General features: G+C 36.0%; 1 protein-coding gene across 14 annotated transcripts in view; it reads left to right on the top strand.

Annotated features, from left to right (window-relative positions):
• CNTLN (centlein) overlaps positions 1–27,170 on the top strand; it is a 181,667-nt gene that overhangs the window by 67,111 nt on the left and 87,386 nt on the right. For 13 of the 14 annotated variants that reach the window (XM_027910062.1, XM_027910047.1, XM_027910107.1 and 10 more), the window contains 3 exons: positions 13,254–13,379; positions 18,441–18,562; positions 21,273–21,398. In XM_027910062.1, the coding sequence (XP_027765863.1) occupies positions 13,254–13,379; positions 18,441–18,562; positions 21,273–21,398 (374 nt within the window). The remainder of the gene's footprint in view (positions 1–13,253; positions 13,380–18,440; positions 18,563–21,272; positions 21,399–27,170) is intronic. The other variant, XM_027910069.1, reaches the window with a different exon arrangement.

The following is a 27,170-nucleotide window of genomic DNA, read 5'->3' as shown; positions in this document are numbered from 1 at the left end:
ATTAGAGGGAAAAAAGCTGACTTGTAACTATAATAAAAATTTAGATTCATATGTGAAATATGTAAAGAAACTATGTCAAGAAAAACTGCATCCATTATTGCCACACAAAAATCTATCAGTCTTATTTTCAAAGTATAACTTACTTTTTTCTTAAACATTAGTATGTCAGTGATTTCAGTTTATTATGCTTCTATAGTAGAGTCTTTAAAATACTGATTTTGACTGAAGTATAAATGGTAAAAAAACTTAGCTGGGCAGGGTAATTATAGTTTATTTTAGTGGTTCTAGATTTAGTCCAGCATACTTAGTATTGCGCTGTGAATATTTAAAGTCCATGTTTGAGGCTTCATTTTCTGTTTCTTGTTAATGATACAGCATAAAAAGAGGGAGATACCCTGTTCAAAGTGTGGTGCTGTAAATTGCATTTTATAGCTTGTGATAATTTCAGTTACTGAAACTAATTCCTAACAAAATGCTTTACATGTTAAATTTATTTGGGCTTTTCTGTTTGAAAACTTACTCAAAGTTTCTCAGGCTTGCACCCTCTATAGATCAAAACTTGTCAGAAATATCTTCCAGTTTTTAGAAATACTGAACTAATTAAAAAATAACTTTAAATCATCACAAAGATGTCAAAATATAATTTTTAAAAGCAACTAACAAATACCATAGTAAAAAGCTATTTGTATAGGACAAGATGAGATGAAATGCTAGTGGCCATTAGAGCTGTGTAACTGCAACACAGTGAGGAAAGCAAAAGGTTTTATCACTGTTTGCTTGAAGGCTCAGGCTTTGAAGTAATAGAAGAAGTAATATGCAATTGAAATTGACCAATTTGTGTGACAAAACTTTATATATGAATATGTAACTTTATATAGAAGTAAATAACCTTTAATGATGGAAAATACCAACAATATTTTTCAAAAGGTTGTATTCCCCTAATTGCAAACTAACTGTTATTTTGTGATTATTATCCTTATAATAAGGAGAGGTATAGATTATAATTAGTAAAGTTGAATTTGTTCCATGTTTAAATTTGTAATTGTAAAGAACCAGTATTTTCTACTATTAGAAATACATAGATAAGTATAATTTTAACTTCACTTTTACAACATGTGTAATCTTCCATATTAATGATGTAATTTTAATTTTTGCTATTTTTTTATGGCAAATTATATGTGGTAGCTTAGAGCTAAGCACTTTAAAAAACCCCCAAAAAATTAGTGTAAATATGTGTCTGGTTGCCTCTCAGTCAAGAAAGCAATAATAATTTGTTACTTTCCAAATGTTTTTTCTTATACTAAAATGTTGTGAGACCACTTTTAACAATGTCTTTTACACGTGCCTTTTAAACAAGATGTAAAGGAGAAAATACAGTATTATTATTTTTCTACAAAGCCTGTTTTTTTGAGCTGCGCGGTTCTGGGATAATATAGACGTGTACAAAGGACTGTGTACTCAGTGGTTCTTGTCCTCAGAAAAGCTATATGGAGTTATAGCTTGTCTAACAGAGTCTGTAGAGTCATTGTTGCTACTGGGATCACAGTATACTGGTATTTGATCAGCATAAAATGCAATTTTAGTTACACCTTGGTGTGTTTAACTATGACAATTTGGGACTCCACCTGCAATGTTGTAGGTGTGCCACGATGCAGGCATGTGTTGTCTATAAAATAAGGAATAGTGGTTTGTGCAACTTTTGAAATTATTTTAAAAAAGGAAAGAAATGCAGTGTACTTTAAGAAGGTACTATAAGTTTTGAAAACTAATCTACATCCTGTTCTAAAGTGTTAAAAAGACAGAAGGAAAGAAAAAGAGCTGGTTTAAAGAATAAATTAATTTTCATTTAGTTTAGTTCGACATTCCGTGTATCTATTTTCAATGTAGAATAATCAAAAAGGATCAAAACACTGAAAATGTGGGTTTATAATGCAAAGAGCAACTCAACTTTAACTGCTCTATAGTGGCACTGTTCATGCTGCTGTAATAAAACTTAAGAATGTTTAGTGATTTTTTTTCCCTACAATTATTCAAAATTACATTACCCTTACTGAAAACTGAATGGCTTTTAGTGGATTAATTAAACTATAGCTGGTTTGCCATCTGGGTGCTGCTTGTTTAGCTGCTTTCTCACAGAATGATTTTTACTGATTTAAGAATATTTTTTTTGTTAGAAGACAGCTTCCAGACAATAATTTCTAAAATAGAAATGATATATGGACTATTAATTGTTATCAGGTTAAATTTTGGGTTATGAAGAGGAAACTACTTGGACATTTCTTTCCAATATTCATTTTATTTTCATTCATACACACACCCGCAATCCCCTCATTCTGTGTTGCAAAATGCTCAGGCTCTTAAAAAATAAAATCTGTTTATAAATGTACAAGAAAATAATTATATTTTACAGCGAGATCACCCATGACATTATGTTGGAGTCCAGGGTATAGGCTAGATGCAGAAAAGAAAAAAAAAAGGGAAAGGGGGAATTAACTAAATCTGATTTTTATAGCTCAAGTGGTTTCATTAAATTAGAGTGCTGTGTGCTACTGTTCATTAATGAACTTGTGCCATATGCTTTAACTGTTCTGGTCAATAGCTGATAAAGAAAGGCTTGTGTTTAAAAAAAAAATGGATAAAAATATCTTTGTGATGGGCTTTTATCAAAGGACTTGCTTTGAATTCAGTAACTACTACTGAGGCAATATGGCTCGCAATTTGCGACCCAAAGGTAGTCATACATTATTGGAATACAGCCTACTGCGCTTCACATTACACAGATGTGAAGGCCTGATTATAGCTGCTTCATAATTAACAGTGATCCGATTTGTTTTGTGGCATAAATGGTGCATGTGTAGAACATTAGCCATGGCACTCTCATTCAAATTCAACTCAAGGGCTCAGCGGCAGGCGGGTCACGAGCTTCAGGGAGTAGAAGCACAAGCTCCTCCATATGTTCTTGCTGCATCTTACTATGGCTATGAGTGCAAGATAAGTTCCCTAAAGAACCTAATCGTGTTCTGTAATTACAGCGCGGCTTTCTGCTGGCTAGAAATGAGGGAGAAGCTAAAACACTCCCTCATCAGATAATTTGTAAATTACTTTACATGGTGGATGCCTAACTCAGTTGGTTTTCAACTGCTGAAATTATAAATAATTGTAACAGATGTGGCAATATGGCTGGCCTCCAATAAATGAGGCCCTTGATAATTTGGCCGACCCTTTGACAGGCCAATTTAATAAAATGTGAACAAAATCTTCTTGCTAATAATTTATCATCCCTTTTCCCAATAGAATAAATTTAATTACCCTAGCAGTTAACAAGGTCACACCCAGATGCCAAACTCGGCTACAGTTTTGATAATGCAATCAGGAATTGAGAGGTGATGACAGCGTTGTTGTTTTTTTCATTACCTGGCTTCACATAAACACAGGTGGCGTAGCTTTCTTGTCAGTTTTTAATAATTACAGGCTATTATGGAATGCATAGTTAGCAGATTGAAAACCACACTTTAGTGAATTTGTTTGAGTATGATTGAGGTTCTAATGTACGGAGATGATAATGCATAACAAGCCCAGTCCCTGGTTTACACCATTAGTGCACAGGTTTGATTTTTACTTGTGATAACAGTGTAATAGTTCAACAGATAACAAAGCTGCATTTTTTGGAGCAGCCTCGCCATCAGCTGAAGGTTTACATTTTTTGCTTTCTAGTACTGAGTGTGTAACTCAGAAAAATATGCTTTTTTTGAACTTACCTGGTAACTTACAGTGTAAATATATGTGTGCGTGTATATATGTATCTGTGTGTGTGTGTGTGTATATATACACACACGCACAGATATCTTAAGATATCTTGGCTGTCTGCATTTTGGTGTACTTGGTCAAGTAAAATCTTGTAGTAACTAATCAATAAGCTCTTTAAACACAAAAATCCTAGAGAAGATGCTATAAGAGTTCTTAAGAAAAAAAAAAGGAGCAAAAAAGAAACTTATAAGAAACATAATAGAAATTTCTAAGAGCCACAGTTGTAAAGCATTGCTTTCAAGAGTATAAAGATATTTTAATCAATCTTCACTTGGGCTTCTGTAGTGTTATGTTCCGTTTATAATGTCTATTAATTGTCATGTATTAGAGCAACTAGTACTGATGTTCAGCAATACTTGCTGAATTTTTGCTTGCTGTTCTATGATCAATTTTATGGAAAAAATGCCCAGTTTTATTGTGTACTTGCTGCTAAAAAGTTGCCAGTCCAACAAATACAAAAGGAAATGAGTGGCTCATTTAACAAAAAGGCTTCATGAAATCCAGTCTTGTCATGTCACTTCCAGTGATGATTCTTCTAAACATTTTTCCAGACTAAAAAAGTTTTTCTTACCTTATAATTGCATATTTTTCCCAATAATTTGGAACATTAATTTTATACCATGAGGTCTAATTTCCCTGATGTATAGAATAAATCAATCATACCTGGAAATCTTTCTGATGGTCTTCAGAGAGGAACTGCATCTTCTTTTCACCTCCCTGTTCTTCTCTAGAAGATGGTCAATGTGTTCTTTTTCATATGAATTTCATATTAATTTTTCATGTGAATTTTGGAGGATGCCAAATACAAATGTTATGAGGGTGTGTGGAGGGTGGTAGTCCTTTCTCTGGCTTTTAGCACCTTTTGGCAGCTCGTGGGGACGCATGAGATCAAGGTCCAGGTTGGGTAAGTTGCTCTTCAGGAGTTTGTTAATGTTGCCTCTTCTAGGTGTATGTGCAGTAAGTAGAGATAAGTCTGTGACAATGGGATTTCTGTGCTGCAGAAAGGAGTTTGCAAATGATGCTGTGGTGAGCATTGCCTCTGACTTAGCTGCCCAGCTGTTTAATTCAATGACAGAATAAGAAGAAACCTTATTTCTCATATGTATGTATGAAGTATGGCCAGTCTCTTCGCGAACGAAGAACCGGGGAAGGTCTTTCCACCTTCCAGCCTGCGCATTGGATTTTTTAGGTGAGACACAGTGTGCGCGGAACTGAGCCCACCCTTTAATCCTGAGGTTCATCTGCCGGGGCCAAGCACGCTTGGACGGTGGCAGCGAGGTCCTCAGGACGTAGATGGATTGCCTTACAGGGCTAACGAGCTCCATCTGCCTGGGGAGGGGCCCTGACCGGGAATCGAACCCAGATCTCAGCGTTCACAGCGCTGTGCTTTAACCTCTTCACCACCAGGGGCTCCCTATTTCTCATATATTCTTCTTATGTATAAACTGCCTCTGAACACTTTGTGCATCATGGCTTTGCATGGCATATAGCACTGGATTCTTGGAGTTTTGACTGGGAAAAAATTTGGGGATATGGGTCATGGTCTGGTTGGGTGCCATAGGTCAAAAATACTGTACATTCTGATAGACTTGTGCACGTGTCCTCTAGTCTGAGTCGTAAGTACACGACGCTGTGTTGTTAGCTCTGAAGTTCTTACATATCTATTCTTTTGGTACCTACTCTCTTTTGCTCATTCAGGAAAGTCATATAGAATAGAAGTGTGATGGAGCACAGCTGTATCTTCTCCACACTGCATGTACTGTTTGTGATAGCTGACAGCTGTGGTATTCAGTTCTTTTCCCTAAGTACAGTGTATGATTCCCCATTTGGTGCAGCTTATGACAAAGATGGTGCTTATGCTCCATCTTGATTAATGCATCCAGAAAACATCAGCTGAGTACCATTGTGTATCAAGTGAGAGATCTGCTTGGTAGAAATAAATACTTTCTTCATTATATTTTTTGTTTAAAATGTAAATAAGCCTCTGACGTTTATTTAGACTATATGTTTTGCGCGTAAGTATAGTTTCAGTATTGTAACAGACACATGATATTTCATAAAATAGCATATGATATAAACTGATTCTGCTCTTTGAAAGAAGAAACCATTTCTCTGTTGAGCTAGACTTTGTAATGTAGGTAGAGTCTAATCCAAGATCCATACATTTGAAAGAAAACTACACTTGGCATGTAGGTGGATAGACCGTGAAGAGGGTCAGCATTATGTGTACACTGAAATTGGAGATCAGATGTAAAGCTAGAAGGTGAAAAGCCAAGAAAAGGCCATTTCTCTTTCTGAGGATCTGATGAAATTGCACTTCACAGAATCACAGAATGATATGGGTTGGAAGGAACCTTCAAAATCATCTAGTTCCAACCCCCCTGCCATGAGCAGGGATACCTTCCACTAAATGAGGTTGCTCAGAGCCCCATCCAACCTGCCTTGAACACTTCTAAGGATAAGGTGTCCGCAGCTTTTCTGGGCAACTTGTTCCAGTGCCTCACAACTCCCATAGTGAAGAATTTCATCAAAATACCTAACCTAAATCTAACCTATTTCAGTTTGAAAAACCATTGCCCCTCGTCCTGTCACTACATGCTCTTGTAAAAATGCCCTTCTTTCTTCATGCACAAATCTTGGAACTCTGGCTCATTCATACAGTTGTGTTTTATACAGCAGGAGTGAAGATTCTCATGATAGCTAAATCTTTTCCCTAAATAATTTGGGTTCAGTAATTTTTTTCCTCTTAAACAAAGATACCTGGAGCATAAAAGTCTAGTAGTATAAAGTTAAATATACAAGAATCTGAAACAAAAGACCGGAGAGAAAAATTTCATCCAACTCTCTGTGAAAGATTTCTTTTCATGTCTTAAAAATTAATGTCTAAACTTCTCTTGATATTTGAGCAGAAAAGTCTTCTAGGCTAGGAAATTTAGAAGGATATTTTTCAAGTATTAAGGGATATGTTAAATTTAACAGAAAATGGTACTGCCTCTTCTTAACCGGACTTCATTGATAAGCAAAATGTCAGGATGTTTTAAATGGATATCATCAGGTTACAACTGGGTTCTTAGGTTTTCTGATACTTCACATATTCTTAAAAAGCTGAGCAAGTTTTGAGGGAATTCTAGACACAAATTATATAGCAAGATATGTTTTGCTAACAGTGATATACTGAATATTTTGAGGGTGAAACCACAGGCATTTTTGAGATGTAAAGATCTAAGACCCTATTTATTTGGTTTTGTTTTCCAAGAAATATGTTGTATAGGTATATGCACAGAGACTGTTGTAAGGGGTTTACTAGAAATTTTACCTTTATGGTATTTTATTTTAAGTATCATGGTATGGCGATTTCTAGAGTCCTCTTTTGGAAGAAGAAAAGAGTGGAGAAATAACCTCAAAAAAAATTGGTTCTTTTAAGTTCAGTAGCAGAACTTGCATGACATAGAGGACCAGGGTTTTGATGTATTTTGTCACTCTAAAATGTAGTTATGTTTCAAAGCACTTTGCATTTCATTTTTTAAAGAAGAAATTAAAAAGTAGTGGTACAGTAACAAATTAGTCATTAGCTAAATTTGTGTCATTCTTATGGCTTTAAAGTCATAAGGTGGATGGTTAAAAGGTTGGACTCAATGATCTTAAAGGTCTTTTTCAACTTAAACAATTTTATGAAGACTTAACAGTTTTTGACTTTTTAAAGTAACAGCAGTATGAATTTAAGTTATTATAACAGAGTTGTTGATTCTTTTTTGAGTTACTAATAAAATTGTAAAGGTTATGTTATAGAAGTCTTTTTTTACGTGCAACTGAGAAATCAGTAAAATGTATCTAGTTGGTAAGTGTATTTATCTTTCTTGAAAGAATAAAGTTCAGATAAAAAAAATTCTAACTTAAGCATAACTGCATTTTATTTACGTGCTGGCACTGTTTCTGTCTTTTAGATTTTGTTGGATTTTTTTCTTCTTTATGTAGTGCTAAGGTTTTGGTTAAATGAACATGAAATCCAGTTTTCCTTAAAGCATTCATTTGAATGCCTGGCTTGTCTACTTCTCATTTTCCTGGTTTTGTTGTTGTTGTTGTTGTTGTTTGTTTGGTTTTGTGTGTGTGTGTGTGTGTGTGTTTTTGTTTGTGGGGTTTTTTTTTGTTTTGTTTTGTTTTGTTTTTATTATTTTTTTTTTGTTTTTCTTTTTTTAAATCTGCATAGAGTTTTAATAAACTAACGGTTATAAACAGGCCTTTTGCTGATCATAGGTGGAAATGACATCTGTTTGCAACTACATATGGCCTAAACTGCAAAATGAGGAACCAAATTTATTTAAGGAACAGTCAACGAGAGCATGGGCATCTTTTACTCTCTAACAAATTTCCTGTATTTCTTTGCTGTTTGAAGAGTTGCAGTTTTTGTAACACTAGTGCTTTGTATTCCTAATTTGTGATATATTTGTTGAAAATGTGAATTTATAGTGGGCTTTATGAAAAGCTTCATATTCTGCATGGAAAGAAATAAAATGGCTATGCCAATTTGTCTCTTTCTATCAAATACTATGCTTACTAGGGTGTTCTCTTGCTTGATTTTAATGAACTTTGGACCATCTCATTTTTTGAGTGACATTAATTTGGAAATTTGCTTACTTAACCTTTTTCACACTGCCTTTTCTGATTTTTGTCAGTATACCTGACTTGTTTACTTATTTTACCATCTCAAATATGGGGGGAATACCAGTATTTGAGATGGTAGGAACAAGTGGTAATTGTACCAAATCCTATCTTCTCTGTTGAACTGAGTATTTGTCTTAAGAATATGCTCAAACAGTTGCTAGGGAGGTTGTCAGAACTTTGCTAATTAGGGAAAGTATGTATAAAATAAAATTTTTAGTTAGTCTTGAGAAAGTTTTCTTCCAGATCAAGTTTTGTTGATTAAAGACTTTATTGCTTCCCAGCTGCTTGTCATTGCTGTCAGAGCACCACTGAGCGCAATAGAGTTTCATGAGTTTGCCTTCATCAATACAGTACAAGGTCAGCTGGGTCAGCTCAAGCCTCTTGCAATGACTTTTTAAACTAACCTGCCCTTTAATTTATTGAATTGATAGGGAGGCGGTTTCCATCATCCCTTCTTCCAGCAATAGTGTTGAGGTGCTAACCTCCAGCTGCCTGGATGCATTGACCATCTGGGAATTATATTATCTTTGTCTGGCACAGCTGCTTGGAGATCGGTGTGTACCCCTAGCCTTAAAGCACTGTGGAGGAGGTTTGTGGTAAAGCATTTCACTTTGTAATCGCCAGAGACTGACACAACAGGCATATTGTTGAGTGGTTGTAATGCAGTGGGGTATGATCACAGTCAGTTTGCAAAAACTCCACTGACAAGGAGACAGTCATCAAGCCATGGTAACAACCACTCTTGGTCGTGTGTCTGCTATTGGACGCCAGGGATATAACCTACAGTAGCTGGAACCAGTGAAATGTTACTTGTCTGAACAGGTTTTGTAACTAGGCCAAGTTGATCAGTGTGCGGTAGTGCTGTATTATGGCAAGGAAATGCTGTCCATGGATTGATAGCTGGGAAGGGTCCTGCATTTCAGTGGTTAAATGAAATGACATACCTGCCTTGAGTAACACTGTGATCTGGAATTACCATACATTTTTTCTCTAAGTTAAGTTTGACCTTAACATCTGTGCCGAGTTTAAGGACATAGCAGATACATGTTGTAGATTGACATTAAAAAGATACTTTTCTGGGGCAGTTTTTAACTACGAATATATTTATTGTCAGAATATGCAGTTAAGGCTTTTTTCGTCTTTCCCCCGCATGTTTGTTAGTCTAGTAATACTTACCAACTTGAAATTTCACCAGAAAATATTCCACCAAAAACAAGTCTAGAAGGTGAAATATTATGTCATGTGATATAAAAAAGAGTAGAATAAGTTGCTGCAGAAGAAACAGCTGTGTAAAACAACCAATGTAAATTTAGATGTGGAAAATGTGGTGGTTTGAAAACATTTAGTTACTATTTTGAGGTCTGGTTTTGAGTATAAAATCATGAGACATTTACAAAAGCAGAATTATTTACAGATTTTGCACGTTCCTGTAATATTGTTAATGTTGTGTTTCTCTAGGCAGTTTTATGTAAATGGTACGTTACGGTTCTAATTTTTTGTTACCAATATAATATACCTATACTATTATTTTTATGTATTTCAACATCCTTCTTTAGGTGAGCTAGAGTGTCCTGTTACAGTGCAAAAATCTGAAATTGAGCTTTTACAGGAAAAAATGCAGGTTTTCCTAGCAGAGCATAATTTGAACACTACAGATATGCTGGAAAGCAACAGTATAAGGATGGGAAGTAAGCATGAGGTACAGTAGTTTTAATGCCTCATATATTTGTGTCTAAGTCAGACTGGTGAAGCCAAACATTTTTGCTCAAGGGTCCAGATAATAATTTTAATATCTGTTGACGCTGCTTATAATTCTGGAAGCTTGTTTGAATGGTTCTTGTGTTATCTGCCAAAGACTTGTTAAAATAGCTGTTGGGAGTAGAAGGTTTTACCTTATTAAATACTGAATAAGGCATTCTTAATTAAATGAACTATTTGAAGGATAAATTCTTTGTAGGTTTGTTAAAATGAATATTTATCAAGTATTTTATGATGTTTATTAGAGTGACCATCTTTCCCTGGAAGGAAAATGAGAGAAATATAAATGGTTATTATTATGATTTTATAAGTGAAAAATATTTTTTCCCGAATTCTTGATTTTTACAGTAGGATATAGTATTTTTTCTAGGAATAATAACAATGTCTTTTGAAGTTTATACCTTTGACTTGGTATGGTGTTGGATTGCTTCTTTCGTGGTGTTTTACTCTTAAATATAGGTGTCAGTAACAGCTATAAATTATGGTAAATGAAAGAGAACCATAAATAATTCTATGGCTTAAATTGATCTATTAAATTATCTGAGGTCATGATGTTGTGTTCAGCCTCTTCCTCATCTGTTTTTTTTTTGTGGTTGAATAGAATATGGGAAACTTAGAAGAGATTCCTTTAGTAAAGTTGCAAGTATGAACATTATTCTGAATAATATAAATAATTTACAAGAGTCAGCCATCATGTCCGTTTCCCTGAGAACCTTCTGGTTTACCCATATTTGATATCTTGTAACATTATTTTTGAAAAATGTATGATGTTCTTTCTTAATGTCCTGTACTGTATGCTATATTTGGAAAAAAACATAATTTAGAACATTTGTTCAGGAGCATGTGATGGCACCTCTGTGAAAATGTGTGTAAGAAAAAACAAAATGCTGCACAAGCAATGTAGAGTGAAGAACAGAGGATGAGGAACAGCCCTACAAACACGAAGGTCAGGGAAGGAGGAGAGAGAGAAGTTGTTCCAAATGCTGGTATTTCCATGCAGCCCATTGAGGGGATCCCCATGGAGCAGATGTCCATACAAAAGACTCTGGAGGAGACCACAGCTGATGGGTATTCCCTCATGGAAGCCGCAGCTTGTGAAGGGGAGTCCTTGTGAAGGTTCCTCTTACACAAACGGTGGTCCCTGGAAGACCCACTCTGATAAGATTTATCCTGAAGGACCCCAGCCTATGGAGAGGCTTTATAATGGAGGAGGGAAAACTAAGGAGGAAAGAATGGCCCAAGAGGAAGTCTTGTGGACTAACTGTAAACCTCTCCCTGCACTGCTCAGAAGGAGATAAAGAAGTTAGGAGTGATGGAATGAAGTTGAGGATGGGAAGGTGGGAGCTCCTCCTTGGTGGGGGATAAGGTGTTGATTAGTTTTTTTTCTTTATTTCTTACTACCCAAATCTATTTTAAGTGACGGTAACTTACACTGATTTTTTCCAAAGCGAGTCTGCCCTCAATGGTGAATGGTAAACCCATAAGCTTTATTGCCCTATTTTCTCCTCCTTTCCTAGTGAGAAAGGAAATTGAGTGAGCAGTTGAGTAGAAGTTTGACCCTTTGCCAAGGTTAACCTACCACCAATGTCATTGTCTGTTTCCTCAGAGTAATGTCAATAGGACTACTGTGTTTGTCATGAACTGATCACTGTGTCAGAAATAAAGCAATTACACTCCCTTGTGTAAAACAACATACAAACTTTTAAAGCCTTTGCTTTAAAAGAGAGTCTTTGCCTGATATGTAGATCCTAGTTGGGTTTTTTTGTTTTTTGTTTTTTGTTTTTTTTCCTGAGAGTGAGGGTAATGATGCTTTTTTAAAAAAAATTGTTTGGTTGTTTGTTGGGGGTTTTTAAATCTTTTTTATGCACATTTCAGAAGCAAAAGTATCCCAAAATCAGATGACAAAATGACCTTGGCAATATTTACATTCGTAATTTCAAATGTCTGGTATTACTATTTTGTGATATTTAGTGATAGATTTTTTTTTCTCCTTTTTGGAAACCAGTCCTATTTAAAGTGAAAAAGTATGTTACATGGCATATTGTAAATGTATCATATTGGAAAGTTATGGACAAAATAAAAAATGTCAGTTGCTAGTTAAGGTATTATTTGAGGTTAAATCAATTTAATGGAATAGTAGAAGTGTTGACATATTCAGTATTGAAGAATTTATTCTGAATTCCTTTTTGTTGTAAATCAGTCACTTTACAATGAAAATACAAATGGCAAAATACAACAACAATAATAACAAATTAAGTTTTTGTTTGACTTTCTGTATTTATGTAATAGCATTTTACCTTAATGGTATTAAGTGTGGGTTAGTATTTCTCTGTTCTTAACCAAAGTTATTAAGAAAATCTGAAAGTCTAATTTGATGAGGTCCTTCTTTCTTTGCCATAAGGACATATGACATAGTATGAAGGAAGCTGCCCAGTTTAAGTGTTACTTTCACATACTCTTTCTCCAGATTGCTATATGAAGCTGTACATAATATAAACACATATTCTTGTCTCTAGTTAGTCACATTATAGTTAATGACCATATGGTCATTATGGTATAAGATCTACTGTCTGTTGTATTTATATTCCTCAAGCATATTGTTCCTTCAACTTCACAGTGTGTTAAACTATTTCAAAGGGAAAAAAATCCTTTCCCTCTTGTTTCTGGTTGTCCTATCAAGTGTAACCTTGGACCCTTATAGAGCAATTAGACCAGCCTCTATCCCCTCCTTTGTAATGAGGTTTCTTGCATTTCTGAGTCTATAACCCTTTAGTCTTCCCTAATGGGACATCATTATTCTGAAAGAAACAATGTAAATGTAAATGAATATTCTCATTAACGAGTCACAGAGAAACCTTTAGTGGTAGCGCTGTGGTAATTCTGCTTGTTATTTCTCTGGTATTCCATGCAGATTTTTTTTTTATAATTCATTATTAGTATTCAAAATTACTTCTTCTTTAATTCTGCATGTCTTTCATAATCCGGTGTTCCAACTAGTTCAACCATGTCCTTGTTTTATTCTCCAGGAACCACCTGTGAAACGTTCAAGGTCTCTGTCCCCAAAGAGCTCTTTTAGAGAGTCAGAGGAACTAAGGAAGCTTAAAATAGCTGAAAGGAAGATTGAAAACTTAGAGAAGACACTATGGCTAAAGGTGAACATTAAAAAACAAAACAAAACAAAACCTGCTAGCTATAAGCTTGCATGGGTAAAGATACCACAAAATAAACGGGTATTTTAAAAATACACATATTGTTATAGATTCTGTATTAGCATCAGGGAGCGCTCTCCATTAGTTTACCTTTTTGTTTTACTGTGTGAGTAATCCTGCAGTCCTATAGAAGCTTAATTGAGTTGTCATCAATAACACATACTTGTTAAAGATATTTTCAAAGTTTGTATCTGAGAACATATGTTCTGAGAAAGTCATATATTCATATAGAAATAAACCAGGAAGTACAAAAATTTTTTTCTTTACAGTGAAGCCAGTATTTGAAATGCTGAAGTCGATTACTTGAAAGAGGTTTACCCCTGGAAACTTAGAAGTTATGGCTCAGAAGTTGCTGTTCTAACAAATGCTGTTAAAAAAACCCAATAAACAATCCCCCTCCCTCCACCCCTTGGTAGAAAATCCTAATTGAGCATGTACTACAATTTCTCCCTGTTTCATAGATTTTTGTAGGAGTTTTTTTGTTGGTTTGTTTTTTTTGCTTCAGAAATACAGTACCTTTTGAACAAACTATTGGATTCAAATTGCCCCTCAGAACACAAAACTCAAACCCTAAGTCATATTTTCTTCACATTTAAAATTCATCCTCTCCTCCCTTCCCTCCTTCTCCTCCCTCCCTGTTTTTGTTGCTTATGTTTGTTCAGTGTTACGGTGTTTGAAACATGTTTTCAGTATGTGTAGCCTAAAGCAGAACTGGTTATATTGAACATGCTGTGACAAATGTCAGGTAAGTGAAAAAATTTGATAGCCCTACTAACCATAGTCCTAAGCTCCTGCCTCATGCAAAAAGACACTCATGTGATAAGTCAGTTTTAGAAAAACTGTAAGTGGGAAGATTGTTTTAGCACAAATGCCATAGTTCATCACCCCATATACTTAAGAGAGTTTAATGCTATGCCCTAACACATGCAGAATATATGACAGATTGTTATTATAATATAGGAAAGATTATTTAGACTTCAGTCTTACAGGTCATCTTGTTTCTGGGAGTCAGAAAATTAATTTTCATTTTTCCTCTCTGTTGAAAAATCTAAGGCATGTCCCACAAGCTAAATCTGAGGCTGGGAACTGGCCTTTGGGAGGCTTCCTTTTTGTTACTCTTACTTGGCCTGCCAGACACTGATGCTGCAGATTATTCTGACCGGTGAACTACAGCTCCTTGCCCTTGGAAGCAGAGCTCACAAATCAGCGTGTATGGTTGTTGTCTAAATGATAGGGAGCTCCACATTTCTCTCTTCTGAAAAGAGAAATGAAGGGAAACAGTAATTTTCTCAGTAGATACAGAAGAGAAAGAACTCTCTCTGTATAACCTCATATCGTAATTTGTACCATTCACCATCCTGCCTTTACTTACCTTCTATTTCATCTTAAAGTATAATTCAGGAATCTGTGCAGCTTTATTATGTTACAGGTGTGGGATCTCTCTCACAGCTTTTAAACCATGATATCATCAAGGGCTAAGTCTTGTATCTCCCCTTGAAACTGAACACATGAACTCTTTGCATTTTCTCTTGAAAATCTTCTTTTCTTCTTTTGCAGAATGCTTTAACTGGTTGAAAAGAAACTCTAGAGGCCCAAGTCAACATACTAAACACTGTTGTGGCACTACATTCAGAATTCGATGATGGCTATTGCCAGCATGACAGTGTACTAAGCTGTCATAATATTGATGTCAGAATATTTCTATTGCTGTTCTGTGATTTCTTGATATTAACCTTCTCTTATGCGTTTTTTTCCAAAAAAGAAATAATGCACGTGAGCAACATTTTCAAAACTGGCACTTGCATTATTGCCTCCTCAGGCAAGGTGTTGACTATATGATTACCTGGAATATTATTGTTCAGAAAAATCCTTGCTCTATCAATAAACACATTGATGATGCATATCTAGAGGATGAAATTGTGACCTTATCCATTAGTCTTTCTGAAAAACTGGTAAAAAATAAATAAAGAAAAAAGCACTCTATTTATGGAGTTTTCAGGAACAGGAATGCCCTAGTCAGTATTGCAAATGAGCAGAAAGATCAAGATCCCATTCACAGGATTTTCCAGTTCTCCTCAACTGACTTATTTCTGACCAAGAAAAGTTAGCTATTTGTTGCTTTTATGAACAGGATGATCATGTAAATTCAGAGTGTCCACAGTTTTTATACAGAATTGCCTTTGTGTCTGGACATACTAGAAAGTAACAGAGCATGCCTGATTGTGCTCTTGTTTACAGAAGAAAACTGTCCAAGTAAATAAGTGTACTTACTGGGTTTTAAATAACAAATTATCAAGATGATACTTAGAATGGTCCAAAGCATAACTACCTCAGCCTACTTTTGGGCTTTAAGAAGTGGGTAAGAGTAGGTATTTGATATGAGCTAAGAATTCTCCCATATTATGTTTTTAGAATTGTGAGCGCTGGCATAGCCCGGAGGAGATAATCCTGGCTGTACCAGAAAGCTTTCAAAAGCAAGCAGAGCTCTTCCCATTGAGTTTTCTCATCCTATTTAAGTTCTAAAGTTTTTGGAGATAATTAAAACTAGGTTATATAGATCTCTCTTTAGGCCCACCTTAATACTTGTTTATGTCAGCAACACTACACTCATGTTTAGCTCAGATTTCCTGTATAGTCCTATTTCATGTATGGTGCTCAGACGCTGAAAATAGATTGGCTTGTCCACATAACTATTTGTGGAAGAAACTATTTTTGTAATAATGAGTATGTCACTTCTTGTAAGCCTAAGAATAGCACTCAAATAATTGAATCAATATAATTTTTTATATTTCCTTTCTACTATAACAGAAGTTGTTACAGGTCAATTTCAACAAAATTTTGAATTCATTATTAGAATTTGGCTTGTCTGAGATGTGTGCCAGAAAAGAATGGTTTTTGTTTCACAAACAGTTGGATTTTTCCTCTTTCAGATTGGACTTTCTCTTATTGTCTTTCATTATTGCTTAGGAATTACTATAGAATGACAGTGAAGAGCTGGAAAATAACCCCAAGGTCCAGCACTGATAGAAATGGTTGTTCTGCCAATTCCATAAATATATAGAAAACTGTGTATAAGACTATTTATTTATTAAATATAGTATAATTCAATCAGAGAGAGACAGATCTAACAGATTATGGACATTTCAGTGTATATTTAAGATCCTGGAGTGCTTAATTCAATAAAGACAGTGATTAGGGCAGTTAATTGTCTAATTTCTATTTCTGCAAGAGCAGAGGAAGTGATAAAGGAAGGAAATAACTGTAACAGAACAGATAATAGAACAGGTAAGCAATAATGAAAAATGTAGATTCATAAATAGGAAAGGCCAAATTCTACAGTTGGTTGCAGCTCTGAAAGGGCTTATTGACACTAATAAGCTTCTTAGAATTTATGCTGAAGACATTATTTTCCAGTACCTTGGCAGACTTGATCAGTTTTTACTAGCAATATCAAACCATGTCAGAACAATTGTTTCATGAACTTCTCTTGAAAACACAACATCTGTAATTGGATTCTTATGAAAATTTCCTGTTTTAGTGTGAAGCACAGCATGCTAATAGTCTCTCTGGCCTTAGTCTGAGATTTATCTTGCTATTTGTGTGATTGGTTTTAATATCATGGTAGTATTTACGTGAACCACTTAAAAACAGTCAAAAGTACTTTTTAAGCAATTCTAAATTTATAAATATGTCTGGTTTAGAGGTTGTTTCAGGAAAAAAAGCCTATCACCACCAGTTTGAGAAAGTATTTAATGGTCACGTCACTTTGGACATGCTTCTGTTCCTAAATCTTTTTGTGTTGCCTGAGTCACTTCCAAAAAACTTATGCAATTTCCTAGGTAGTATCATTTGAAATTCTAGCTGGTAACTTTCAACTTTGTGCATTGTGAAAGCGGGGCTACATTTAAAAGCCAAGCGCTTAGTCTGTGTACTTTGTAGTTACAGTACTCTAGAAACCTTGCCAGTTTTTGTAGTGGGATTTTATTGCTTACTACTCTGGCTATTGGTGCTTCTCATTTATTGACTAGTGCTGAAAAGCCCTCCTTGCATATAAGCAGTAAATACTTGCAGATAAAGTATTGTGGTTTACTTAGTTATATAGTTGCCCTACAAGCAGAGCTCCTATTGAAGTGGAAATGAAGCTCTGAGTGCAAATATTGCTACGGGATGATGTTGGTCAATTCTTTATTGTTGTATGCCAAAGTTTGACTTGCTTGGTACTGTGAAATACTTATTCTTGGTGTTGTGTTTGGGTTTTTTTTTTTTGTTTTGGGGTTTGGGGGGGGTGGTGGTGGTGGTATTTGTTTGTTTTGGTTTTTTGTTTTTCCTTTTTTGTTTTTCACAGCACTGTACTGTCATTTGGAAAAAATCTTTTTTTTAAACTTAGATGATTTTATACTGTAATAGAAATCGAGGTGTATTTTATTTTGTTCTGTGCATTTTTTGTATAGTTTTGATTATACAAAAGCTATTGTAAAAAATTGTTTTATTTCTTGTTTGCTGCATTACTAGAAGACAAAATCTGGGAGTTGCAGGTTTATATATATATATATTCAGAAACAATATATGAAGAAATACTGAAGCCTTTGAATTTAGTGTCTCCACTATTTCCCTTGAAAATGCAAAAGTCAGTTTTCCACTGGGGGAAAAAAAAAAGGTAGTTTGAAAAAAAAGACGGTGTGAACAATCCTTTTTCAGTCTATGTATTTTTAGATATATTAGGCCAATGTATTCCTAAGGTGAAAGCTGACGTTTTGGTAGTAGATTTTTTTAAACTTCTCAGCAGCATGAAAAAAACATCTAAATCAATTTTGCCAAATTAGCAAAATTTTCCAAAGTATTAATAAGAAAACTTTGATCTCAAAGACTGTAATTCCTGATCTTTCTATTTAGACTTCTGACTTACTTAATAGTTGCTAAAAGAGAACTTCTGTTTCATGTGGTCTGTGTGACAGTCTCTTACATTTTGACCAACTCTAATTCAATTTTTCTGCTTTCATACAGACTCAAGAAACTGATGAGCTAAGAGCAGCCTATGAAAAACACAAAGAAAGGCTGCAGATGTTACAGACCAACTACAGAGCACTAAAAGAGCAATTAAAGCAGTGGGAAGAGGGTGATGCCAGGTAAGTTACATAGCTCATTAAAAACATTTCCCTTACACAAGAAATCTGAACAGAAGTATTATAGAGGTATTGAAAAGAGAATTTGATTTGAAGGAAGCAGCTGCTATGACTGTGATCAAAAGTTTATCCCTTGTTAAAGCAGAATACATGGCTTATCCCTATACAGGAAGAACTGCAGTTGAAACCAAGAGGAAATGTATTGAGCTGACACCTTGACTTATTTTATTTAGGATCTCATTGTGAGCCTGAGACGAAGGTCTGCTGGGGCTGCTTACTTATGTTTGTGTAATTCCCCAGTCAATTGTTTTGTTGACTGTGTCTGTTTTTAATTTTCTCTAATACAACAGTTGCTGATTATGTTTCAAATCGTTTTAAAAAATAGTTTTATTCATTAAAAATATAGAAATAACAGCCTCTCTAACACTTAGTGATTCAAATATTAACTGAATCCCATCCTGAAATCTCCTTCCTATGAGGGGAGACAGATAATATCTGCATGAAAGCAGGCTGGTTTTATTTGTTAAATTATTTAAAAATCAATTATTTCTGATAATTTTACCCAAAAAAATGCAGTAAAGATCTTTATTAATGGAAAGAAGAAAGACTACTACATAAAAATTCACATGATGAACATTCTAAGTTTAATTCTCTCTTAAATTCTATACAGAACAGTGAAAATTTTATGCAGAACTTTTTTAAGGCCTTAGCAGACAGTTAGAATGTTTGGTAAACAAATGCATTTGAAGTTATGAAAACATTTCATTTCAATTATTGACACTCCTGTGTTCTGGGACCTGGTTCAAGGAAGTAATTTTCTTGTAGCTTTAGCAGGACTTTGGCTCACTAAATGTGTATGAATTTTACTTAAAAATAATTCTTTTTGCAATTAGAACAATACTGACTAATCTTGACACAAACTTTGTAATGCTCTCTGAACAAAAAGAGAGTCACAGAAAATGCTGCAAAACTGGTAGCTGTTCAGAGTCCTACCGATAAACTGTCCCTCATATATAAGTAATGCTCTGGCCTATATGAGTAATTTGCGTTGCTTTAAAATACTGTGGCATTTACTTAAGAACAGTTTGTCTTTTAAAATGACAAAAAAAGTGTGGATGAAAATGATGGTAAAGTACAAAACCACTGCACCATTGGTGATAGCACAGAAGGAATTTTTTGAAAAATCCAAGCATAATTACAAATAAATTTGTTTAAATTATAGTGAAAAGGTGCTTCTTATTTAGGAAAAAACATGGATGATTTTTTCCTCTATCTTATTGTTTTAAATGGAGTGCAATCTGGAAGTGACTACAGGATGATAGTTACTATATTCAATGAAATTATTTAATTCTGTGTCTATAGCTAAATAGGCATTCATGGTCCACTGAGAGGCCAAGACTGAAAAGATAAAAAAATTCAACCTAGATAAAGACAGTCAAATTAAACTTGATATACAGTGAAGCATTGAGTGTTCTGATTCTGGTAGTTTTTTAAAAGATAAATAAAAAAGAACAGGAAAGAGAGACAAAAGTAACTTCTGTTTCTGTTTAAAATAAATAAGGCTAATTTGTGATGTGACAGGAATATATTTGGGGAAAGTAGGTATTGGGTAAAATGTAATGATGCATCTTCATTCATTTGATTTTTCAAATATATTTAAGATAAGCAGAAAATAACAGGGTTTTTTAATTGTTGTCATCATAATAGAATTGTATGAAACCACACTAAAAGGGGTTTCTTTTTCCTTTTTAGTATGGTTAAACAAAGGAAAGTAGCTGAGGCACAAATAAAAACAATCTATAACAATAAGTCTTATTTTGGTATCTCAAAAAGCTATATAGTGCTGGTGTAATGTAAATTGTGCATTAAGAACTCAGTATCAGGTCCTTGTGTGGCACTTCTGATGCTTTGTAAGTGATGGAGGACCCCATTCTCCTTATTCATCATACATTAGTATCTGTTATCGAGATGGCAGCTGATGGGACCTAATCCTCCTGTCAGTGTATGTACAACTTGCACTGATGTACGTGACTGCAAAGATGATGGGGTGCTTAGGAGGTTATCACATTCTCTAAGACTATTCTATGCCCAGTAGGAATTCAGATTGCAGAGAGTTTTAAATTGATTTCTCAAAGAATTTTTAATACAATTTTTATCTTTTGCATTATTAAAATACATAAAAATATTTTAATGACAGAGAAACTGTTATATATTTTAAATTTATTTTTCTGTGCCTTTAAATCCAGTATGCTTTTTCTTTATACATCATCTTGTCCATAGACAGTTTATTCAGGTGGTGCCCATTGATCTGTAGAACAACACTTTGATTTAGAGTAGGCATTAGTGCAACTTACAGATTAGTTTCCCAAGGCATTAGGGGAGCTGGTGGCTCTACATTTTTTTTCAAGAGATGATGTGATGGTTTCAACTTCTGCTTTCTCATACTATTATTTTAAGTAATGTTGATAGAATGTGGGTGACACTATTCTGTCACACGTAGGTTGAGAGGCATGGTGCCATACTGGCACAACATCTGTCTGAAACTATGCTATTAGACTTCTTTGTACTACCACAGTTAAGGTTTTGTGCCTCATAAAATGTGTACTTCATACAAAATGTAGATTCAGTAGATGCTGTACTTGAAAATTTGTATTTTCTGAAAGCAAAACATGTAGGTATTTGAAAACAAATAACCTGGTTTTCTCATAAACAGGCTTGAAAATAGTAAAAGCGGATACCAGCATGCAGACTCCTTTCAGCTTTCTCAAGAGGATCCTGATGTGGTGTGGACTGAACTGGCTTTTTTCGAAAGGGAACACAAAAAGCTGTTGATTGAAAAGTGAGTTTGCTTCTTAAAAGGTGTTTAAGTAAAGAAAAATACTGGGTTTTTTTCTGAAGATAGTACTTTGCAGACCATATAAGAGGGATTCGTTGCAAAATCTCGAGACAAAAATGTCTACCAAAAGCATAAAAGAAAAACATCAGCTCTTTTTTTTTTTCTTCTCCCCACCCCCCCTTCCCCCTCCCCTTGAAATCAGTGACAAGTTACAAGTTTGCTAGCACTAACAGAAACTGTATTCCGTGATCTAGGGATTGTGTTAATTAATGTGGCTCTCATCTGTTGGAGGTGTCGCTCTTCATTAGCCTGTATTTTACACACTGCCGTGCTTCATTTTTGGAATGAGGTGGTGAGGGGATAACCTAGCCAGCCATCCTTGTTTGATCTCTGTGATACATACGCAATGCAGAATGCCTCAGCTCTCTTGGTTCCCTGCCCTGTCCTGCTAATCCCAGCTGAGCTCATTATGGTGTAGCCTTGCTGCTACTCCTGGAGCCAGAGCTGTCCAAGCTAATTACTGGTAGCAGCAGAGCTGCCTGTTAAGGGTCTGGTGTGGATCTGCTAACATGGTCCTTGGTAGTGACCTGCAAAAAGCACGAGGGAGTTGCTCTCTTTCTTGCTGTGCGCAGCCTGTCCTTTGGGTTTAGTGCTGATCCCTTCACACAGCTCTTTCAGCTGTAGTAAGTGTAAAACTTGGTGAAGGAAACTCTTACTTTAGAAAACATACAGTTTGCTGCTTTGATCTCATAATTCATAGGCTATTATACTCAGCCAGGCAAAGTAAGAAAATGTCCTTTTATACTAGACAAAAGGAAGTTAGTATGGTATAATTAGCCTTTGCTACTATTTAACACTTTCTGTAAGTCAGGTTGATTTTTTTTGTTTTAATTTAAGAATCAAGACATCATAGAAAGTTTTATTCAGACTTTGTTTTTGTCGGCGTTAAAGAAAATGTGTTTTCCCAGTGCGTCACAATGTAAACCAATTTTGTGGCGATACCATGAAGTCTGTTATCACAGAATTTCAACAGCAGCAAATTGTTTTGTACTATGTAAGTCCTCATGCTGCCTTAGTGTATTACAGACAATATTGCCGGTATCTGTGTTACATGGGGTGTTCTTATATCTGTCAGTTACAATGGTCTGCTTGTTCTTGTCACTTCATTGTCATCTTTGTTTGCTGTTTTGAAACTATAGCAACAAATTATCACCTGTAATTATTTTGTGGGTTTTCTTTTTGTATTTTTATATAGGAAGGAACACTTTCTTGCCATATACGTAATTACAGTTTTAATTCTTCTTCCATCACTAGAGAACACGAGCACCACAGGCAGTAGTGACTCAGGAGCAATTACATAAGCCTTGTTTTTCACACAAAGCCATGCAAGAGAGATTGTTTATGTATTGTACACACCCTGAAGGTTGGTACAGTTAGACCGCTTTTTTAGAGCTCCTGTGCACTCACATTTATGGGAAACACCGTTATGTCTTGTATATTGCAGATCAGTGGCTTTGACTAGATTGTGGTGAGGTGGCATGAGCAAACAGAATACAGAATTTATAAGACAAAATAGGTTCATAAAATACTGCACAGTACTTAGCAATAAGCGAGTATAGCACTGTGTTCATTAAGGTGAAAAGGACAGACAAAATTAATACATAACTGCTGTGGGGTTTATATCTGTCTTTTGCTAATAATGGCTGTTTTTAATTTGTTGAAGCAAGTCATTGTTTCAAGATCTGAGCTCACTTTCATAAGATACTCAACACTAAATTTAGTGTACTTCTTAGATCTGTGGATAGGGCTTCTTTATATTGCATGCGTTGTATAATTTTCCAAAGTGTAAATAAATCATGTTAAGCCATAGATTTTGTGGATGCACTTCATTTGATAGACCCTACTGGTTGTTAGCTTAAGTTGATGTAGAACACTTGTCAAAACCAATGCAGCGTTGCTTAAAGAAGGGTGTCTGTGTAGGGATTTCATTTCAGTTTAAGTAGTTTTAACTTTGAATGTGTAATTTCTGTCTCTGAGTAGGCCAAAGAGTAAATGTTAGGAAAATAGGATTATTATAGTTGTTGTTTGTTTATGTGTTTAACTTGTAAGGAAGGTTTTCTCTCCCACCCTCTGAGGGTTAGAGCAATGATGTAAATGTCTGTAGTCTGCACATACATGGATCTGACAATTGATGGATAGTAGATACATTTTAGGGTAAAACCAGGGAAAGCTGGCTTTTTTTGCTGCTCCCATGCTCCAAAGTGGTCTTTACCAATATTAGCACACTGTAAATAGTCAGTTTGTAAGTTATGAAATGTGTTTTTAAGTCAGGAAAAACTGAAGTTGTTTGGGAAGTAGCATGTTCTAGTGGTACCTAATTCCAAATCCTACTGTAATTGGTAGAAAGACTTTGTGTCAGCCACTGCTTTCTGTCAGGTCCTTTCTTTTATAAAGTCTTCTTCTCATCATAGGCAAAGATTGCTCTGACTTTCGTGTAAGCTATTAAACACTATCCATCTTTGAAAGTCTATACTAACACACAAAAAAATAGAGGCTTTGGGACTTAAGTTTAAGCATCTCTTTTTTAAAAATATGTGTAGTTTTCTATTTTTGCGGAGTTCAGAATGCCTAATATCAGAGTTAATTTTTGGAGAGTGTTGATACAGAGTTTGGGGCATTGTTATGACCTTTTTTTGTTTACATTTTGATTAGTAACGAATAGTAGGTACATGTTGTATTGCTTTACAGTTAATAGTGAAATATAGTTCAGAGTCATGGGCCACATACTTTCCGTGAATGATGTGTAAATTTAAACCATTTGTATATATAGAAGGAAGTATTTCTATATTGTTACAATACCGTACTAGATTAGTAAGATATAATAATCATTAAACTGGAATTATTCGCTGTTTGCTCAATGCTTTATGCTTATATTTTTCTTGAATTTCCCAGTATTCTGCCTGAAATCCATGAATCACAGAATGGGTAAGGTTGGAAGGGACCACAGTGGGTCATCTGGCCCAACCTCCCTGCTTAAGCAGAGTCATCCTAGAGCACATGCCACAGGATTGTATCCAAGACAGTTCTTGGATATACTCAGTGAGGGAGAATCCACAACTTCTCTGAGTAACCTGTTCCAGTGCACCCATACAGTGAAGAAGTTCTTCCTCATATTCAGATGGAACTTCCTATACATCAGTTTCTACTTGCTGCCTCTTCTCTTATTGCTCGATACCACTGAGAAGAGGCTGGTTCCGCCTTTTGACCTACCCTCCCTTCAGATATTTGTACACATTGATGAGATCCTCTCTCAGTTCTATCTTCTCAAGGCTGAATAACTCTCTCAACCTTTCCTCATAAAAGAGATACTCCAGTTCCCTAATCGTCTCTGTGGTCCTCCGCTGGATCTGCTCCAGGAGCTCCGTGGCTCTCTTGTATTGAAGACCCCAGAAGTGGACACAACTCTCCAGATGTGGCCTCACCTGGGCTGAGCAGAGGGGCAGGATCACCCACCTTGGCCTGCTGGCAGTGCTTTTCCTAATGTACCCCAGGATACTACTGGCCTTCTTGGCCACAAGGGCTGGCTCATGGACATCTTGTTGTCCACCAGGACCCCAAGATCCTTCTCAGCAGAGCTGGTTCCCTACAGGTCGACACTTTGTCTATACTGGTGCCTGGGGTTATCCTAGCCCAGGTGCATTTGCCTTTGTGGAATTCAGACAATCTGCCCATCTCTCCAACATGTCAAGGTCCTTCTGAAGGGCTGCACAGTCCTCTGGGGTGTTGGCCACTCCTCTCATCTTTGCGTCATCAGTGAATTTGCTGAGGAGGCATCTGCCCCTTCATCCAAGTCACTGATGGAGAAGTTAAACAATACTGGGTCCAGAAGGGAGACATCACTAGCGACAAGTCTCCAGCTAGACCTTGTGCCACTGATTACGACCCATTCTCAATCCACCTCACTGTCTGTCAACTCATCCAGGCCACACTTCCTGAGTTTGCCTATGAGGATGTTGTGAGAGAGAGTGTCGAAGGCCTTGCTGAAGTTGAGGTAGGCAACATCCACTGCTCTCCCCTCATCTGTCCAGGTAGTTGTTTTGTCCTTGAAGGCAATCAGGTTGGTCAAGCATCATTTCCCTTCAGTGAATCCAATCTGGCTATTTCTGATTGTCTTTGCGTCTTGAAGACCAGTGTGACATTTGCTGTCTTCCAGTCCTCGGGTACCCCTCCTGATTGCCACAACTTTTCAAAGATGTCCATGAGTGGTTCATCTGTGGTGTCTGCCAACTCCCTCAGAGGATGAGTCCCACCAGCACCCATGAACTTGTTGTCATGTTTGCCTAGGTGTCCTATAAGCCAATTATATTTGACCAAGGAAAGGAAGAGGATTCTTTTTTTTGCTATTGATGTAATTTACCTATGTACTAAGTGCATTACAGAATAATTATTCTCTGGCTTTATAGAAATTAGGTTTACCTGGCGTCTTTATTAGCACTGTTCTCCTGCTATTTACTTTTTCACAAAAAATATCAAATTATATTCCACCATGTTTATGATACAGATTGAAGTCTTCATTTTTAATTTTACAAGTTACAAAATCACACTTTTAAAATTACCTATTATTAAACATAACAAAAAAAAATTAAAAAGGTCCAGAATTTTGGTTCACTTTGAGACCTAATCGGGTAGTTAAAAAAATAGTCTAACTTTTAAGACCCTGCAATTCATTATCTTTAGAAATCCTGTAGCAACTATCAACTAAATTCATGTCCAAACTGAAGAGCTGCAAACAGAACAAAAAAGAAGTAAGTGAAAAAAAAATCTTTAAGTATTCTTTGAAGTGCTTAATAATCACAGATTATGCTGAGTTGGAAGGGATGCACAGGGATCATTGAGTCCAGCCCTTAGCCCTGCACAAGACCATCCACAAGAGTCACACTATGTGCCCGAGAGCATTGCCCAAATGCTTCTTGAATTCTGTCAGGCTTGGTGCTGTGACCACTTCCCTGTGGAGTCAGTTTCAGCACTGAGCCACCCTCTGGGTAAGGAACCTTTTTCAAATATCCAACCTAAACCTCCCCTGTCACGACCTCAGGCCATTCCCTCGGGTTGTGTCACTTGTCACCACGGAGAAGAGATCAGTGCCTTCCCCTTCTCTGCACACAATATTCAAGGTGAGGCCACCCCAGTGCAGAGCAGAGCGGGACAATTCCCTCCCTCGACCGACTGGTGATGCTTTGCCTGATGCCCCTCAGGACACGGTTGGCCCTTCTGGCTACCAGGGCACTGCTGACTCATATTCAGCTTGCCTTCGACCAGGACCCCCAGGTCCCTTACCATGGCACTGCTTTCCAGCATCTCATTCGCCAGTCTGTACAAACATCCTGGGTTGTTTGGCCATTAATGCTAGTTGGGCAAGCAAAAACAATTCCACAACTCTGCATGGATGTCGCATTTTGGTCTTTTCACATGAGTCATTTTCCCAATGAAGTATGCAATACTTGTGTTGTGCTGCAGTCATTTTTTGTTAGTATCATGTTGTTAAAGGCTACAAAAGTGGGTATTGTACTGAAGTTCATATTCTGTGGTAAGAATAACATGAAAATAGTCATATAATTTTACAGACAGAAAGATGCATTTTTATAGCTGTAGACATAACATAAACATATATGTCTTTCTAGTATGTTTCTTGCATTTTTAGATAGATTAATTAAGCCTTGTCTATGAAGTGCTAAATGTTGCCCTACTTTCTATGGAATTGTCTTAAATACACAT

This window comes from Empidonax traillii, unplaced genomic scaffold (genome assembly GCF_003031625.1).
Source record: "Empidonax traillii isolate 1590-97213 ecotype Southwest subspecies unplaced genomic scaffold, ASM303162v1 scaffold28:size2823434, whole genome shotgun sequence".
Taxonomy (NCBI): Eukaryota; Metazoa; Chordata; class Aves; order Passeriformes; family Tyrannidae; genus Empidonax; species Empidonax traillii.
This window is presented reverse-complemented; position numbering and strand designations above follow the sequence as displayed.